At 39.5% G+C, this 20,805-nt stretch overlaps 1 protein-coding gene across 6 annotated transcripts in view; it reads right to left on the reverse strand.

Annotated features, from left to right (window-relative positions):
• The window catches only part of ERC1 (ELKS/RAB6-interacting/CAST family member 1), a 368,179-nt gene that overhangs the window by 316,347 nt on the left and 31,027 nt on the right, over nt 1–20,805 (reverse strand). For 5 of the 6 annotated variants that reach the window (XM_067008464.1, XM_067008463.1, XM_067008466.1 and 2 more), the window contains exon 2: nt 14,789–15,613. In XM_067008464.1, coding sequence (XP_066864565.1) covers nt 14,789–15,457 — 669 coding nt within the window. In that variant the 5' untranslated portion in view covers nt 15,458–15,613. Of the gene's footprint in view, nt 1–14,788; nt 15,614–20,805 lie in introns of those variants that run through there. The other variant, XM_067008467.1, reaches the window with a different exon arrangement.

Raw genomic sequence — 20,805 nt, forward strand, 5'->3', positions numbered from 1 at the left:
AGAAATGCTCTAGTAAGAGGTATTTGAGCCTTTTGCCACTAGGCAGAGAACAAGTTTGGATGTCAAAGGGAACCCTCTCAGTCCATTCATTTCACTACCACCGCTTCCTGGTCTCACAGGATGAGCCCAGCTACACCTGCGGGGTGAGGAAGAAGCAGTCCCTAGGTGAAGAGCCATCCTGACTTCCCATTCCGTCCCATTACTGCAAGTCTCTCGGAAGCCAGAGCTCATTCTAATTTTGCTCTCTTCTTCTCGCCTTGAGCATCACCACTCCAACAGACTACCTCTCGTCCCCCCCCCCACCCCGCTCACTCACCCCTCCAGCTACCCTGTGAGGCTAACTTTTGAAATGTCACAAAATACTGACATAATCTAATCGCCCCAGGTTATATGTGTGCTCTCAGGTTCCAATGATAAGCATTCTCTATCCATTCAAATTGAAATTGTTTTTAACTACTTGTCTATCGTAGCTTGGAAACAAGTCGCCCCACTAGACAGAGGACTGAGAACAGGTTCCAGTTCACCTAGCAACTCTTATCCGTTAGTAGTAGTAGCCAGTGGTTCTGGACCTTGACAGCACATTAGCATTACCTGGGGAGCTTTTAAAACTCCCCACATGGGGCCCGCGCCCCAGCCCCAATTAAATCAGAATCTCCAGGGGCGGAGACCAGGCATCTTCCCCACCCCCCACCCCTTAGGCTTCTCAGGCGATGCCAACATGCAGCCAAGGTTGAGAAGCACGGAGCTGGGTTCAGCTAGCAAGATCACCAGGACAGGCTCAGAAGCTGCCTGCCACGGCCGGGTGGGCAGCGCTCCTGCCGTCACTGCGCGAGTTTCACTTAGCCAGATACAGGAGACTGACGTGACAGAGACTTCTGAGGACAAAAATTCCAAGTCCCATCGCTAATATCTAAATATAAGTTCAAAGCATATTTAAATACAAGTTCAAAGTTCAATACCATACAGCACAAACAATTTCAATTGTTTTTGGAGTCTCTGTGATACAAATACCTTGCATCTTCATCATACTCAGTAAAATTAGATCTATTAATCCAACATCCTGGACACACTGCAGTCTAATATACTGTAAATCTTTTGAGTATGTGGAATTCAGATTTTAAAACCTATTTTGTAATAAATATGCCACAAAAAGAATTTACTATACAACATCAAGTGAGAAGTATATTCTTAAAAAAAGTAATAACGTTCATTTTACTGTTGGTGTGACAAAGAAATGATGTTTAATTTTAGGAAGCTACAATTCTTCTAATAAATGAAAACCTGGCAAAGAGAGTCACAGTTGTATTCACTTCCTGCCATAAATGCCAACAGCAAGTACATCCAATTTCAAGTTCCTCTGAAGCCAGTGAGTGGGCAGAAAAAAAATCATAGCCAAAATGGGAAACACATGGCATTCATTCTTTGAAAAAAAGTCAGCAGTGGATTACAACCAGGAGGGGAAGCCATCTGTCACAAGAAAAGGAGGTGGCAGTAGCTATCAAGGACTAAAACATGCCACCTCAACCGGGGCAGGGTCAAGTCTTAGATTTTAATTCCAGCTAACTCTTGTAATAAGCAACAGTTTTCAAAATTATTAGCGTCAAATTATGGATGGAATGGGTAAGAAGAAGAAAAATCTACCAACAGCTCAATTCTACCAACACTGTAACTCCTGCCTTGCTAAGAGGAAGAGCAACAACATAGTAGATGGAAATCACACACATGTAAAAATCAGAACAAGTCAACACCTGGACAAATTCAATTTCCTCTAGTATAAAAAGGACTGGCGGTTTTATCTGCGTTGTATTTCTAGCCTATAAACAGTGGCCCAAAATGAAAAAGGAGCGCAACTTCCCAAACAAGAGAGTAAAAGTGAACCCAAGTCAAAAATCACCTTTGCCACTGCCCTACCCTTCAGCTAGCCCTCCAGCCACCCTAGCCACGCCCAACCTCTGAAGAACACTGGAGCTCCTGCTTTGGGCTTCACCTTTAAAAAGGTAAACTCTTCGGGCAACTTCAAAGATTCGAAAAAATAACCTTACCGAAGTGTCAGGCCTATCTTCTCTACGGTCCTAAGCCCACTAAAGTCGGTTTCAGACACAGTAGAGGCTTCTAGGCTTCAAAGGGTCCCAACAGTGAGTATCAGTTACCATCATTTTTAAATCTCAAAATACAGGTGATGTTTAATTCAGATAAAGTGTAGCCACTAGACCTCTATTTACTGAAAGCTGCATTTTATACTGTCGTCAGAACGTATAAAGGTTGTTTCTGAATACGATACAATATTTGTGAAATTAGAATTGGTCACACTAAGTCCAGTTTAGTCCCTCACTTGCTAACATTCCTTCCCTCATTCTAGTGGTTTTTGAAACCTCACTTCCTCCCCTCAGAGCCTTCTTCCCTAAAAGGAAGACAGTGATTTCCTCTAGAATAGATTCATCTAAATATCCAACTACTGGTGATTGAATTTTGTTTCAGATTTTGGCACACCAAGCCATATTTATTCTTTTTTTAAAAACGCCATTACATTTTTTAATTAAAACTTATCTGTTTGCGTCAACAAAAGTTTAATTTTTAATATAATCGACGTGGGAGGTATACCTTCTGCTCCTTAAGAACAAAATAATAAATGTTTATGATGACGGCGAAGAACACAGTTACTCTCTACCAAGGTAATAGTTACTATTCTAATTATACCCAAAATTAGACAATACGGTCCAGAAATGACCTTCACTATCTCAAAAATTCAATAAGGAGGACGTCAATAAGTAGATCACCTCAATCAACAAACCTCTGGGAAAAACCTAAGGAGTCCAACGAACAAAAAAGTTCAGGAATCATGAAGCAATCAATGTTGATTTCTTCATTCTACTCCTCAATAACATTTTGAGCAACTATAGCAGGAGGCTACTTCCCTCTTTTCCTGAAATAATTACGGTAAATGTGAAGAATGCGTTTTGTGTCCTCAAGACATGTCCTATTTGTTTCTTCTTCCTGACCATCTAGTACAGTAGGAAGGAGCACAGACACGGAGCTCAACTTCTGCGCTTGAATTCTGCCTCTGCCACTTACCTGCTGCGTGACCTCAGGCAAGTTCCGTATTCTCTCTAAGCCTCTGTTTCCATATCAGTAAAATAAATATAACGGTACCTACATAAGATTGTTATGATGATTAATAATATAGGCAGAGCACATAAAATGGGGCCTGCTTCTTAGCAAACACTACACAAGCTATTACTACTTTGCATAGTAGTAGCCATTAGTTATCACTACTTATTCTGTTGTCTAAACCAGATGTCAGCAAACTGTCTCTGTAAAGGGCCAGATTAAATATTTCAGGTTTAAAGGACCATATGGACTCTGTCACAAATACTTAACTATACCATTGCAGTGGGAAAGCAGCCATAGACTATACACAAATAAATAAGCATGCCTATGTTCCAATCAAACTTTATGTATGGACACTGAAGTTTGGATTTCATGTAATTTTCACATTCACAAAAACTACTCTTCTTTTGATTTTCTTTCAATCATTTAAAAATGTAAAAACCAGTCTTAGCTTGTAGGGGATGTATGAATCCTCTGGACATGATTTGGCCCACAGACTGTAACATAAAACCCCTGTTGTGAATCAATGCATTTTAAATGCCAGTCTGTGACCAAGTTTCCACCAATCCTTAATAAAATCGTCACTGTAAACTTAAAAGCTACATTTTCTTGGGAAGGACTGCTCTTTACTCTGTAATTATGCAATTCCAACTCCTTTGGTGTTACAATGTTTTTCCTCTTATAAAATGATACTAAGAGTATGAGGTCATTTTTAAAAAATTGTCTTTACTTGACAATCCCATGCCAGGTCCACCCCCCTACTTTTTTGGGGGGCGTAGGGGGGTGGTTGTTGTTGTTTATTTCTTATTTTACTGGTGTCTGAACTCCAAGTCTAGGAATCATTAACCTAAAGCTTTCTGCCTAATCAAAACAAGAGAAGTAGTGATATGTGTCACTGACACCTGCTGATAGTTAAACTAACCAAATTACAACTTTACCATCTGCTAAACTGTTCACCTGAATCTCTTTTCTCCGACCTTTCTCTTAACGTTGACTCCTTCCCAGAAGCATTTGGATCCTATAATACTTCCCTTCTTGTATTTCCTCCTCCAACTAAAATATTCACATTTAATAAATGACTATGTACATGTTAATTTTTCAATAAATATTCTAAACAAGTATCTACATTTCACTCAGTTGTTCTTAGTTGAAAATGCCACAATGACATTTTATTTGGCTTTGTAACCAGAAAGACCAAGATCTGTCATTTCCCAGATACGAGATGTGAACAGATTACTCTCTTGATTTTTAGTTTCTTCACCTATAAATGAGGACAGTCTGACTTCCCTACCGGATTTTTGTTAGAATTAGAAATAACATATGAAAGAATCTAGTATGGCCTTTGTAAATGCTCTATAAAAGTAGTTATTAACATGTTCATTGGGTTTCTACGGGAGGTGCTCAGATGTATTTGACAACAGTATCACTGTAAGACTTCATTTTCACTGACAAATCTACTACACTATTTTTAAAGGTACAGTAGATGATATATAAAAACCAAAGAGAACACCACATGTAATGCCACATTTTTAATGGCAGTGAAGTAATAACAGATAATGTGAGCAAAGAGCACTTTTTAGTGACATATATTAATATTTATATAAAAATTTCAGCTAGAAAAAATAAAAGCACAGAAATAGTTTTAAATAAACACAAGTAAATATAAAAATTCTGTGTTGTCCATCCTCAAGAATTCTCCACTGTTTTGTAAAGGTTAAGTCTTCTTCATACAAAGTCACATAGTTTAAATTATTTACAGAGAGTTTTGGATCCAACTAACCAGCCAGAAACTCCTTACCACAGAGATAAAACAGAGCAGTAAAAAAATTATTTCCAGCAATATTACATTCCTTTTGGGAAAGCACTCTATAATTCATGGATGAGTCATTGTGGAAATAAAAATGTTAAATAATGGGTAAGACTGTAACTGAAAATCCTGAGAGCTAATTACCCTACTCAAAGTTCCTGGTAACTCCTTCAGGAATACTAAGGCTACACTGGTAATAATTAGTTATCCAAATGAAACTTATTATGAAACTTATTATCCATTGTGACCCACTTTCTAGAAAAACTGTATAGGTCCCATGCTACTGCTTCCCTCCTCACAGCAGATTATAAGATACACCCCATACTTCAAAAATGTTCTACAACATTCTTTGTATTTATGAAATACGAGACGGTTCCAATGACATTGATTGCTCTGTATACCTATTATGGCATTTAGTCTTGTCCATAATTTTATCCATATTATCCCTTTAATTTCATTTAATTATCACAACAATCATAGAAGCATTTTCTCCATGTGACAACTGATGAAACTCACAAGAAAGCTCTTTGCTCTTTATATGCAAGCACTGATTTTATGCTGCCTACCTTGGAAAGGACATCAATAGTCAAGTATTTCTCATTCCCAGAAGGGCCTACCTTGGTTATGTGAATCAGTCTTGAACCAGGGCATTGAATCAAAGTGAAGAGATTCTTAGAATTCCATTAGGAAAACTGACAAAAACAAATCAGATAACTGGTGGGACTTCCCTGGTGGTCCAGCAGTTCAGACTCCGCACTCCCAATGCAGGGGGCCTAAGTTCCATCCCTGGTCAGGGAACTAGATCCCACATGCCGCAACTAAAGATCCCACATGCCACAACTAAGACCTGGCACAGCCAAATAAACAATATATTTTTTTAAAAATCAGGTAACTGTAGAAGTAAGAAAGAATCTCTAGAGACCACCTTGTCCAACCCTCTAGGGTTTACAGATGAGAAAACGGGTCCAAAAAGATTAAACCATGTACCCATGGTCACACACCTAGTTACTACTGACTGGCAGAGCCAGGATCAAAATGAGAATGCAAGTCTCCTTCTTTAGAACCCGTGTCCCATCCACTACACCAGTGGCTCCCAAGCTCATCACACCCAGGGCCACCCTTCCCCTTCTTATGACAAGTATTTTGTAATGTGCCCTTTACTATCTTAAAATAAAATTCAGATAATAAGCCTACCCTCACATGCAATCCAAAAAAATTAATATAATGCTCTGTGAAAGATAAGGGGTTTTATAATAAAATAACATGTATTTTAACATGTGAAATGCTGACATGGGCATGTGTAGAGAGAGGCTGTTTGGTGGATGCACTGGTCAACAATGTAATGTTGCTGCTTAAGTCATTTTCTAAAGTAATAAAAACTCTACATAAAGTTCCAAACAAAACAAAGTACGATCTTCCACCAACTTACACAGTAGTCCCAATGCTAGAAAATTCAATGTACACTGCAGCTATTCAAAATGATGCTAATGTATTCATGCACATTTATGTATATAGTTAGGATCTAGGCTCAGGTCATTATAAACAGATTTCTCATCTATACAAATTTTTGGCAAGACGTTTGAAAATCAGATGGAATAAGGGAGAATTTTTCAATGCAGGGCTATCCTAAGCATTTCAGGGTATCTAGGATCCTGGGCCCTCTCTACCCTAAATCCAAAAACTGCCTTCTGCATCCAAATTATGCTTCCAGCCAATGTTCCCAAAACTTTCCAACAATTGAGAACAAGTACCTATCACCAAAAATACCAAGAGAAATTCAGGAATCTATCCACTACCATTTAAGTAGATTCTCTTTTGACTGCTTTGTTTCTTGAAAATGCCCTGTACCGTGGGTAGCATGTTTTCTCAGAGAAACAAGAAATATACCTCATGAAATTACAGGATAGGAAAGGTTGGAACTCATTAAGTATGCTTCTCTCCTAAGAACTTGGCACCTATGCTAAGTGCCTATGCCCATGAAGAGCCATGTGGCTCTTAGAATAAATTACTAATTACTCAGATTATCAAATCTATGAAAGATAATTAAAACTAAGAACGTTTTCTGAATATATTATTCTACTTTCTCAGTAGATTTTAAATCCTACACAACAGTTTTCACTTAGCTCCCCCCAAAATGTTTTTCTTTGAAATAGAGTGAATTCTGTAGGACATTTAAAATGTAAACAGTGTGGGGCTTCCCTGGTGGCGCAGTGGTTGAGAATCCGCCTGCCGATGCAGGGGACACGGGTTCGTGCCCCGGTCTGGGAGGATCCCACGTGCCGCGGAGCGGCTGGGCCCGTGAGCCGTGGCCGCTGAGCCTGCGCGTCCGGAGCCTGTGCTCCACAACGGGAGAGGCCACAGCGGTGAGAGGCCCGCGTACCGCAAAAAAAAGAGAAGGGAGGTTTATAGCTAAAGAATAAACTAGTCAAGAGCCTTAGTGGCCACCTCTTACCAGAGTCAGAAGACCCCAGTACGGCCTTTAGTCTTGTGGTCCCTTCTGCCTGGAACATTTCACCCCCAAGAGTCACATCATTCAGGTCTCTCTTTCTCAGAGGCATAAAGCACTTCTGCCGCACAATGAAATACAATGGCTGTCTCAATGAGCACCATTTTAATTTAAAAGACTGAACTCACAACCAATGATTATTCAGACTCAGGTATTCGGCTCAATTTTTCTCAAAATTTAAACTAACCTGTCAACTCAAAGACAGTAACTGGCAACACTTCTTGCCAATGATAAAATCTGAGTTTCAAGGAAAACTCAGAATTTTGGAAAACTTGTATCTCCTGCCTGGTGAGCTTACCAATACTTGAAGACTCTTCTGATGAAATTGGAAGTGTTATTAATGAATGAATTTTTTTAATCTGTCTAATGAAATGTGCCGACATTTGGAAGACCTACATAACTCAATGAACCAATATTTTCCAAAGGACCAATATACAGTGTTACAAAAGCATATGTATTATTCACGTATATCCTCTACATATAAAAGATCTGTTCAAAGTGCAAGACAGACCAATTTATTTTAATGTAACAAAGTATGGAAAGGTCACTGATAGGATTTCAGATTCCACACTGCACTAACTGTAAGAAACTACCACTCACCGATGAAAATGTTCTAAAATTACATTATGGTTTTGATTGCACACCTCGCAGTAAATTTACTAAAAAAATTAATTGAATAGTACACTTTAAATGGATGAATTTTATGGCATGTAAATCATACCTCAATAAAGCGTTAAAAAAAAACTACCACTTGTCAAATTTTGGTGTGGTTTCAAAACATACCACGGGCTTCCCTGGTGGCACAGTGGTTAAGAATCCATCTGCCAATGCAGGGGACAGGGGTTCGAGCCCTGGTCCAGGAAGATCCCACATGCCACAGAGCAACTATGCCTGTGCACCACAACTACTGAGCCTGCGCTCTAGAGCCTGTGAGCCACAACTACTGAAGCCCACGTGCCGCAACTAACTGAAGCCTGTGTGCCTAGAGCCCGTGCTCTGCAACAAGAGAAGCCACTGCAACAGAAGGCCGCGCACTGCAACGAAGAGCAGCCCCTGCTCGCCACAACTAGAGCAAGCCCGCGTGCAGCAACGAAGACCCAATGCAGCCAAAAATAAATTTAAAAAAAAATATATATATATACACAATTATCTGAAAAGGCTTTTAAAATACTCCTGCTGGGGCTTTCCTGGTGGCATGGTGGTTAAGAATCCGACTGCCAATGCAGGGGACACAGGTTTGAGCCCTGGCCCGGGAAGATCCCACATGCCGCAGAGCAACTAAGCCTGTGTGTCACAACTACTGAGCCTGCGCTCTGGAGCCCATGAGCCACAACTACTGAAGCCCACGGACCTAGAGCCTGTGCTCCACAACAAGAGAAGCCACCGCAATGAGAAACCACCACAATGAGAAGCCCGCACACCACAACGAAGAGTAGCCCCCGCTTGCCGCCACTAGAGAAAAGTCAGCGTGCAGCAACGAAGACCCAATGCAGCCAAAAATAAATAAATAAATATTATAAATAAATACATAATAAAATAAAATACTCCTGCCTTTTCCAATTACTTATTTATATGAAGCCTGAGTTTCTTCATATACTTCAGCCCAAACAACAAATTGCAACAGACCACTGAAAGCAGAAGCAGATGTGACAGTTAGCTGTCATCTATTAAGCCAGACATTAGACTTGCAAAACTATTTTTCATGAAAAATGTTATTTGTTAACATTTAATGTGTTCATTATTTTTAAATATATCAGTAAATATTTTCTGAATTTCTATTTTAGCCTCCAATATAGCAAATATTGATAGATAAACACCTACGTAAACAAAAGCTACTTGAGGTTCCTTAATAATTTTTACAAGTGTACTGCATCCTGAGGCCAGTTTGAGAACTGATGCTAAAAGGGACCATACCTGAGTGCCTGAGGGCTCCTCCAAAATCAGAACAGTTCCAAGGGTGGTTTCAAAGCAAAATAGGTCCCACGTATCACATGCTCCGGAAGTATATGAGCCATTAGCCACAGCTAAGGATGGTACACTATGCACATCAAAGCTGAATTGTTTCTCACCTTCTCAATCTACAAGGTCCACAGATGAAATTAAGCTGGACAGGTGTCATTTCAACCAAGTATTCTCCACCAATTGTCAAAATGCAACAGAACTTACCATGAGCCTATTAGGTAGGAAAGACTGCCAGAACAAACAGAAAGGGAGGTAGTTTCAGTAAGCATCACTGCTGATAGTATGGAAAACTAAAAGGAACACATTTATGATAAAGACTAGCTTTCCAACTCCAGAAGGAAAAATAAATGTTTTTGGAGATGCACATGGCAGCACAGAAAGTGAGAAAAAACAGCTCATAAAAGATTTCTAATCTTGTCCTTAGGGAAGAACAGAACATTTTCAATATGAAGTTAATCATTTTCTTGCTGAAAGCACATTTCCACAGTACTTCTCTTTTTGACAAATTTACTCCAAATTCATCATGCAGAGGTACCTGATATCAATGAAATTGTTAACTAAAACAAAATAAAGGACGTCTATTAGCAAAAGTTCATTCATGACAGGAATATAAACATTCACCTTTCTAAATGAAGAGTGACTTTCAGTAATCGAGAGAGTCACTCAAGTTATCTACCATCAAAGAGAAATACCACAAGAAAGACAGACGACCAAGACACAGACACAGCGGGTGAGAAACCATACATAAAACGTGTCGTTTAATGGCTTCTCTCTTCCTCTCCACTCCTGACTCCCACAAGCAGGGACATTCAGCTTGTGGGACTGAACTAACTAGATCAGTAAAATTTCCAACATTAACAAGCAAACATAAAACAACATCCCTGTGCCTGTACCTGAGGTCACAGTCACTAGTTTTTCATTTCCAAATGCTTACGAAAAACTTCTCCTCGAATAATAATGAAAACTAAATTCACCATTTCTTACCCTTAATCTAGTTCTACTTTCTAATCTCTAACCATTTAACATCAATGGCAAAAACGTTTCCTCAGTCTCAATACCACAGTTCATCGTAGTCTTCTCTCTTGCCATCACAGTCTATATCCAAATATCTCTTTGAAAATACTTCATGGATATGCACCTCCTTCCCCATTCCTATTACCCAAATAAATCCAGGCCTCCTGCAACGAACTCATTCGCTTTCCCTGCCTGCCTTCCTTCAATCTGCTCTGCAGACGAGCAATAAAAGCTGCTCCTAAACAATTTTTTTGGTTATGTCATTCATTCCCTTGTTCAAGAACACCCTAGGGCAACTTCCTGTTACTTCCTTCAAATTCTTCTTTAAATAAGTCAGATTAAGAGGGAAAAAAGTTACACACTTTTAAAGGATGAATTAAATTATACCTCAATAAAGTTGTCATAAAGGAAGAGAGGGAGGAAGGTAGGCCGGGAGCAGCAAAAGAGGGTGGGAGGAGGGGGAGCTCTCTGAATGGCTGTGGGAGAAGTCACTGCAGGCACCTTGCAGAGCTGAAAGACCAGGAGCACCCACACAGCTGTCAGAGGCATCTGGCCTCCCTGGAACCAATTCCAGTGACGGTCAGGCACTGGACTGTGAAACTGACTCTTGCATCAAACGGATATAGCTTTGTTAGAAAATACATTCCTCCATGGAGCCAGAACGTAAAACCTTCATATCTGTACTCATTTTTCCAGTACCGGCTTTCAAAAAAAAAAAACCAAAGAAGAAGGAAAGGGAAAAAACTTCCTTTTTCATGGCTGCCCGTCGAAACACAGAGTATAACTAAAATGCCACACGTCTCTCCTTTAGAGTTCCCACAACCACTTGTTATACAGCATGGCTTCCAGGCCCCTCCAATACTCTTCCAGGCAAATAGAGCACTGGTAACACGATAGCAAGTTCCAGGGGCAGCATGATTTTAAAAAGTAAAATGGAACTATGACCTCCCTTGATCAATATTAGTGTAACTAAAAAAGCCAAGTTCATTTTCTGATTTCTTTTGCACGAAAGAATAAAAAATGGGTTTCCCAACTCATATCTAAGCTGCTAGCTTCATAGATTCTGTAAATTAGCAAACCCATAAAACCAATTCTATTACTGAGATGAAATCACACACTAGACCACACTGCAAAATGTAATAGAGGGGAAAGAGAGACTGCAATCCTCTGGCAACTTCTCTTATTTCCTCACAAATAAGCCCTGTCAGGTATTTGTACAACAGTTTTTATTAGATTCACTGGGTCATTTTCCATAATACTCCACTACATCCCAGGTGAGCAAATTTACCAGCTCTACAAGAAGCCAATTTCCCACACACATTTATATACCTTCGCACATGACAAAATCCAATGGATGGGTAGCTTATATTTCTATAAGCCACACGTGAACAAATGTTGCTTCTCAAAATGACTGTTAACTCCCCAAAAGGAGCATATCTATCTTACATTTGACTTAATTTTCTCAGGACATTCTCCACAGTGCCTCTAACACATGCCATTTCTGGAACGCCAGAAAAGATCAAATCTATCTGGAAAAGAGACTAGAATACCACAATACTCTGAAAAATCATTCATAATTCATCTCTGTGTTAAAACGAGATTATCAAAAAGAAAAGTTAAACAAATAGTCCAAGATAGAGATCCCAGATTTTGAAATCAGACGCTAACTGACAGTGAAACAATTAGCAACCTCATGAAAAAGTTTATTTAAATTCAAATAATAATGGCTTTCACCATGTGACAAATCAAGGTACAACCTAAAATTATTAAAATGTTAATAGTCACGAGTGTCCAAATAGTGAGAACAAATAACAAAACAAAGATTTACAGAGAACAAGTCTCTTTTTTAATTTCTGAACTTCAAATTCTCTTGATCCCTAAACAAATAAAATCAAAATCAAAAAATCAGAATCCTGAATAAAATCAAACTCCAAGAGCAAAAAAATACAAAAAGCAAAACATTAAACTCACTTGCCATACTATATTTTTAAACGTACTCTGATCACACAAAATTACAATGAAAGTGGTTTAAAATAATTATTTTAAAAATAAGCTTCCAATTAAATATACAGGAATATTACAAGGCATAATAACAAAAAAGAAGTATGACAGTATCTTTATTAGATGCTGGTTAGAATAAAATTTAAAAATATAAATCATCCAAAGCCTTAGCTTTGCAATTCAACCAAGCTCACAGCTGGACTTTTTTTTTTTTTTTCCCCGGTACGCAGGCCTCTCACTGTTGTGGCCTCTCCGGTTGTGAAGCACAGGCTCCGGACGCGCAGGCTCAGTGGCCATGGCTCACGGGCCCAGCCGCTCCACGGCACGTGGGATCCTCCCGGACCGGGGCACGAACCCGTGTCCCCTGCATTGGCAGGCAGACTCTCCACCACTGCGCCACCAGGGAAGCCCACAGCTGGACTTGTATTCTTCATCAAGTAAACAGACCAAAAGCCTTCCTCGTTCTCAATTTAAAAAAGAAAAAGAAAAGGCTTTTCCTGTTAAAACATATATTGTTCCATTTCTCCAACCACCAGTACTTGAAAGTTCAGTAACAAAAGGAGTACAAAACATAAAAACAGCTGGATATTTATTTTTGAAACAATCTTCTAAAAGGACTTCCTAATAATGAACCATACACATTAGGCAATTCTAAGCAAATGTGTTCTTTCATTTGATAGGATTCTAGACCAAGGTCTCTGGTCCAATCAGATCAAACATTTAGAATGTGTCTAAATCCCCAATCTCAAACTGAAATGGGGAAATTTGTTTAATTACTGTAAATCCTATTAAACCAATCTTCTTTGTAAAGTGGAAAATGTCCAACCTCTGAGGGCTATGGAGGGTGTAACGAATGCAGAGTTTAATTAGGGCCCCACTGCTGGCTCACTATAATCTATTAATTAGCATTCTCAGTTCTCTGTATCTCACTGCAGTGTCTCACTTTACTTTAAAATTGCACCCTTCATTTCTTGGACCAGAGTTATACAATTTTAGGATTGTGTGGTAATTATAGTGGGTGCAGGAAGAATACACTGCTGCCAGCACTGGTGTGTAATTAGGGCAGGGGGCAGAATCTCGATAAGGCATTGTTCACCCTCCTTCAGCACATATGGTTTTTTTGGCATCAGAACCCTGTGGACTGTTTCACTTCCACTGGACTAACGTCCTGAGTTCCCACCATAGTCTTTTCAGAAGATTCAAATATTTGCCTTTGAATGTAGCTTGATAAGTAGAAAGGTTATTGTCACTGCTTTTTATCCACATAGCTTTTAAAGTATAAGCATAATTAGCTGCCTGAATTATTTGAAAATATAGAAGTAAGCCAATAACTTTTTTTCCTTGTTAAAATGGACTGGAAATTTCCAGGATGCTGGATAATTAAAACCGTCTTGGTGATAGGCATATATTCAGCACCATCAAAAAGGCACATTGAAGGTCAGCTAATTCAATGATAAATTCAATAACCTCAATTTAACATTCAACTTCTACCAAAATCTAATTTATATTTTATATATAACCAATCACAGCAAGTTGCCTTTCTTCCACCTTAAATACTCAAATTTGAAGAATTAAAGAATTTTTTTTTTTACAAAGGATCCTGAAGTTAAACTTTCCTAAATGTCAAGAGAAAGAACTGCTACTTGGGCTTCCCTGGTGGTGCAGTGGTTGAGAGTCCGCCTGCCGATGCAGAGGACACGGGTTCGTGCCCCGGTCCAGGAAGATCCCACGTGCCGCGGAGCGGCCGGGCCGGTGAGCCGTGGCCGCTGAGCCTGTGCGTCCGGAGCCTGTGCTCCGCAAAGGGAGAGGCCCGCGTACCACAAAAAAAAGAACTGCTACTCATTGTTGGTACTTAATAAATATGCACATCATCAATGTTAACTTTTTAAAATTAATTTCCATTCTGTACTGTCAACATATTGATTTGCCTTGTGATAGGTTTTTTTTTTTTAAATTGACTTTTTTAACATTTACTATGGTAAATCTTAACGCTATATAACCCACACTTCAGTTACATAGCCTGAATAATTTTGATAATGGATCTTAGAGCATGTGGCAAAATTACATTCTCATAAGAAGTGAAAAAAGATAATATACGCTGAAAGAAAAGAGAGGAAGAGAAACAGAAGCTAGGGAAAAGAAACAAGCAAGAATGGTGAGCAAGCAGACATGGCAGCCAGAAAAAAAATTAAAGCACAGGACCAATCTGGAAAAGGCGAAGAAATGGAGAGCACAAAATACTAAGAAAAACAGGAAGAAGGAAAATAAATGAACCAAGAAGCGAAAAACCTACGAAAGAAAAGAGAAAGAATGGCTCATTTCATTTATGCACATGAATTGTTTCACACATACAGAATACAGAAAGACAAACATATATATATATAACTAACCTGGTTTTCCTCCTGCACAACTCTATACTGTTCCTTCCAAATAGTGATTTTGGAAGCTTCATCTTTTCTCAGGGCTCGTTCTTTCTTCAGCTCTGGGCTCCAGAAGGTCTTGATGCTATTCATTGAAGAACTTAATTTGCTCTCCTTTACTTCCACATCCTTTCGCAAGAGATCATTTTCCCTTAATACTTCCTTCAGCTGTGTCTGCAGATCCATGATTGTGTTATCTCTTGCTTGACGGAGAGAGTGAGGAACGGTGGATGCCATGCTCACAGGAGGGAGGTGATGCTCGCCAAATGCTATGGTGTCACTAGCAACCCCACTGCTGGCTATATTGGGGCTACTGCCCATAGCAGTCATCCTCACACCATAAGGCAGACGTCCTCCAGAACGGCCAAGTGTCATGGTGCTTTTAGGTGTTTCTGAACCCACATTTTCATGGTCACTTAGGTACATAGGGCCAGAAGTGGCATAGGCAGCATTTAAGGACTGGATATTCTCCATTGAAAGGGTTTTCCCACTGCCACCTCCGACACTGCTTCCAGAACTCCCTCCTGTACTATTGGTTCGACGGTGACCCAAGCGAGGGGAACGTGGAAGCCGAGGTGATCGCCCAGGGCTCTGGTTGCTTGGTTCCACCTTTCCAACTGAGCGAGCACTTCCATACATGGTTGCAAGATGAATTCAGGTGCCAGGAAAGGTGTAAAGCAGAAAACAAAATACGGAACTCTGTGAGGTTTCTCTATGGCTAAAAGTCTGCTGAAGGCTAATCAGAAATACCAGGTCCTCAGCTGCCCAATCTTGAAGAAACAGCTTATACCATATCTGTAATGAGAAGATCACACATTAACTCCTCCAATAAGAAACATTTCCCCTCTCAGACACTTTTCATTGCCCCCCTTGAGCAAGACCTCCCCTTCGATCATCTATTTACTCCTGCCCCTGTCTAGAGCATAAGTTATTTCTCAGTAAACATCATTGTAAAAACACTCAACATGTCTCAAAACTGAATACTGAAACCATACCAAGCAAAGGGAAAAGAAAAAGAGGTAAGAGTATAAAGATTGGCAAGAAAAAGATAAAACTCAGTGTTTGAATATATGATTTTTCTAACTGGAAAATCCAAGATCATCAGCTGACAAGTACTAGAACCAATAACAGAACTCAACAAACTGCTTAAGCACAGATCAATATATACATATCAGTACTTTTCTGTACACTAGTAATGACAACTAGAAAATGCAATTTTTAAAAAATCCCATTCACAAGAGCCACAAAACCATAAAGACACTTTGCTATATAAATATAACAAAAATGTGCAAGAATTTTTGGAAAAACTACAAAACACTCCTGAACAAAAGGAAAGTTATCCATGTTCATGGATGGGAAGACAAACATTGTAAAGGTGTCAGTTCTTCCCCAACTACTCCACATGCCAATGAAAATCTCTACAGGATTCCTCACATAACCCAACAAGCTGACTCCAAAATTCAAATGGAGGAGTAAAGGTACAACAATAACCAAAACAATCTGAAATAGAAGAACAGGAAGATGTCCCCTAAATAGCAAGACACATTTTAGGTCCATGATCTCCTTTATTTGCAATGCAAAAATGTTTTAAAACTCTGAAAATAAGATTTTCTTTTTCTTTTTAACTCATTTAGTGGCAAAACCTGGCACGATTTGATATGAGGTCATTTACTGTTTATACGTAGCTCACCTAGTGTGATTATTCGTACACATCACTGGGAAAACAATGTGTATGATTACAGGATACTGCATAACGCCCACTGGGCATTACGGGGAAAAAACCTGGACTCCAAAACCACATCTGACCCCTAGCATTTCTCATAAGGACTCGGAGCCTTTTAAAGCTACAGTAATTAAAACTGTACAGAAATGGGCAAGAATAGGCTCTAAATTATATATGTGAATTTAGTATATGCTAAAAGTAACATTTCAAAACAGTGAGGAAAGGACAAATCATTCAATAAATGGAGTTTGAACAACTGGTGCTCTTGGAAAAAAATAAGTTACATCCCTACTTCACACAGTACACAGAAATAAATTCTATGTACATTAAAGATACAAATTTTAAAACTATTAAAAGTACTAGAAGAGAGACTTCCCTGGTGGCACAGTGGTTAAGAATCAGCCTGACAATGCAGGGGACACAGGTTCAATCCCTGGTCCAGGAAGATCCCACATGCTGCGGAGCAACTAAGCCCATGCGCCACAACTACCGAGCCTGCAGCCTAGAGCCCGCGCCCTGCAACGAGAAGCCACCGCAGTGAGAAGCCTGCGCACCGCAACAGAGAGTAGCTCCCGCTCGCCGCGACTAGAGAAAGCCCACGTGCAGCAACGAAGACCCAACGCAGCCAAAAATAAGTAAATAAATAAATAACTTTTTTTTTTAAGTACTAGAAGAAAACTTAGGTGACTATCTTTGTGAACTTGAGTTAAGGTAGGGTTTCTTAAATAAGAAACAAAAGGCAAAAAAACAAAGAAAAATGACTAATATTCAATTATGTCAAAATGACAAAATACACCAAAAGTTAAAAGAAAAACCAAACGCTTGGTGAAAAAATATCTAACGTATATAAAAAGATTTGTATACAAAATATATAAAGAATTTCTACATGAGAAATGCCAAATCTGAACTAGCAGTGGTTAGAGGGGAAGGGAATTTGCCTTCTAAAGGTTGGGGGGAAATGTTTGTGGAGGCTTTAGTTTCACTTGTAAAGCTTTAGACTCACAATACTCAAATGCTTGAACTTTTTAATAGGAAAATATGTTCATATTCTACAAGTATAGTAATTAAGACAAATTTTAAAAACACATATCATAGCTATCTACTTTCTACACTCCTCTCAAACATAAATCAATACAGATCTAAACTAGATCTCTGTGATTTCCTAATATTATTCTACCAAAGAATTGGCTTAGGTCAAGAAACAGATTTCAACATATTAAAAAAAATTTTTAATGCAATTGAGAGTGCAATCCAAGTAAATCACATGGTCAAAATATTTTAAAGGGTCTATACATTTGAACCAAACTCAAACAAGTTAAAGATCTTTAGAAATATGAATATACTGGCAGTCTCGTCTCTAGTGATCCAGTAAAGACAGACCTAAGGTAACAACAAACAGACAGGAAAAACACAGAGTCTGAGCCTTCTGTCTCAGAAACAGCAATAGTACACCAAGTTCAGATATTGCAATATTCTGCTAGTAATGTTAGGAAATTCCTTCCCAGGACTAACGTACCTCAGAAAGTAAACATTCCTTTTCATGATTAATCTGGACTGTAAGGTAGGTGACACACTACTGTTCAAGTGAATTCTATTTCAAGACCAAAGAGGGATGCAAAGTTTTTTCTTTTTTTTAAGTAATCTGAATATTGTTTAAAATAAGAGAGCTATTCATTACCCAGAATCCCTTGAATGATAACAGAAGCTAACATAGTGTTTACCATATGTCAGGCACTGTGTTAAGAATTTTATAAGATTTAATTTAATATTTATAAGCCCTCTACAACACAGGCATTGTCGTTATCTCCACTTTACAGATGAAGAAAGTGAGGCCTATAGGTGTTAAGTGACTTACCTATTAAGTGGTAGGTGCCCTAATTCCAGAGCCCTGGAAACCCTTAACTACTATGCTTATCCACCATCATCCGCTGATGTTAACACCTCAATTGTCCGTAGTATATTAAAGGCCTCCAGTTTTAAGGCAGGATGTCCTGCTAATCTAGGAACCTAAACCTAAACCTTAAGGCACACCTTAGGTTTTCCATGGTGTAATGCTTAAATAATCACATTTATCTTTCTATTAAGGAGAAAGTCTTTTTTAAAAGATGGTGGGCAGGGCTTCCCTGGTGGCCCAGTGGTTGAGAGTCCACCTGCCAATGCAGGGGACGCGGGTTCGTGCCCCGGTCTGGGAAGATTCCACATGCCGTGGAGCGGCTGGGCCCGTGAGCCATGGCTGCTGAGCCTGCGCGTCTGGAGCCTGTGCTCCGCAACGGGAGAGGCCACAGCAGTGAGAGGCCCAAGTACCGCGAAAAAAAAAAGATGGTGAGGAAAAAGAACAAAATAAGGAAAATTAACAAAATAAAGAATAATAATTCAGAGTCTCAGGAATCATGCCATCAGAACTTTAAAGTGCCACAGTGAAGAAAAAAATTCCCAACTGTGCTTTTGTGCAAAACTCTATTTTCCTGTAGTCAAGTAACTAAGCCACACTGTTAAATAGGCTAAGATCCAGCAACAAAAATCCACATCGAGTTTTCAACATTAGCGGGTGCACTCTAATGTTCAAGCCACTTTCAGACCCAAAATGGCATTTGCATGTGGAGTCTTTTGTTGCTATCAGAACTATATTCATTTCTACAACAAAAGAAGAGAATTCACCAGCTCTGTCTAAAGCCCTCATTCTGGCTTTCTAATATGAGCTTCAGGGAAGACTAGGTTTAAAAATGTTTCATTTCTTTTAAAAATCTGCCAGATCCACCACCACAAGATAATAATTCTTGCACTTTAAACAGCTAACAAAAAAGAATTCTGACCAAAAAAAAAAAAAAAAAAAGTTAAGCCATATGATTCCATTTATATAAAATTCCAGAAGGACTCCACTATGACAGAAAGTACACCAGTATGTGCCTGGGGCTGGGGCTGAGGGCCGCATGGATCATGAAGGGGTAGGAGGAAATTTCTGGAGTGATGAAAATGTTCACTATCTTGACTGGGGTGAGGCTTCCCAGGCGTATACAGGTCAAAACTCATCAAACTACAGACTTTAAATATGTTCAGTTTATTGTAGTACATAAATTATACCACAAAAGTTTGAAAAAAAAAATTTCACATTCCAAACTCCCCTGCCCTTGATTAATCCAAAAGAAACACCTTCACCAATTACCTACCTGGAGTCCCGACTGCTGCTGGAAGAAATCATGCAGCTGTTCAGTTTGAGCCCGTACTGTTGGCCCCAGAGTCCTACAAGTCCTTTAGTTTGCTTCCTATCCAATATTTTGTTAGCTCCCTATCTAGTATCTGTTGTGGTTACTTCAAACCTTCTCCTTCTACTTATCAGACAGAACACATGAGTCTCCTGAGTCAGAGACAAAGAACTTTATTACTCACAGCACAGCCAGCAGTATGAGCATCCTGTTACCACCAAGTCCCACAAGGTGACACAAGGGGGCCCAGACAGATGCTACACATGCAGTGGATTTGCAGAGGAACGCTGAGTTTAGGGAATCCACCACTTATACAGTAAGCAGTAAGTAAGCCTGGTCTCCCCCAATGGGAGACATTACCTCACCCCTCAAGGTGGCTCGCTGCAAACACAATCCTGAGAAACCACCCAGGTTAAGAGCAGTCAGGCCCTCGCATTCAGGACATGCAGGAAAGAAGAGACCCATGGGAGGACTCACTCTCCCGACAAGTATTTGTGGTAGTTTTAAGGTACCTGAATAAATTCTTTGATACTCCTACCTTCAAGAGGGGAAGCAAAATTCCTCTCCCTTTGAATGTGTACTTGACTTAAAGGATTTGCTTCTGATGATGTATCACTTCCAAGACTAGCTCATAAAGACACTGGGGCTTCTGTCTTGATCACTCTCTTGGATCACTCACTGTGGGGGAGTTAGCTACCATGCTGTAAGGGTACTCAAGCTACCCTACAGAGAGCACCACGCAATGAGGAACTGAGGCCTCCTGCCAACAGCCATGTGAGAAGGCTTGGAAAGGGATCCTGCCACCCCAGCCAAGCCTTCAGAACTGCAGACTCAACTGATATCTTGACTGCAACCTCATGAAATACTTTAAGCCAGACCACCCAGCTACGCTCTTCATAAAAACTGTGAGATAATGTCTGGTTTTTTAATCCAATAAGTTTTGAGATAACTTTTTATACAACAAGAGGTAACTAACACAGTACTGTTTCCTGAAACTTTTGTTTCAAGTGTGCATATGAATACACGTGTGTACTGGATCACAATTTAAAATGTGTTTCTTT

Source organism: Kogia breviceps, chromosome 12, assembly GCF_026419965.1.
Source record: "Kogia breviceps isolate mKogBre1 chromosome 12, mKogBre1 haplotype 1, whole genome shotgun sequence".
Taxonomy (NCBI): Eukaryota; Metazoa; Chordata; class Mammalia; order Artiodactyla; family Physeteridae; genus Kogia; species Kogia breviceps.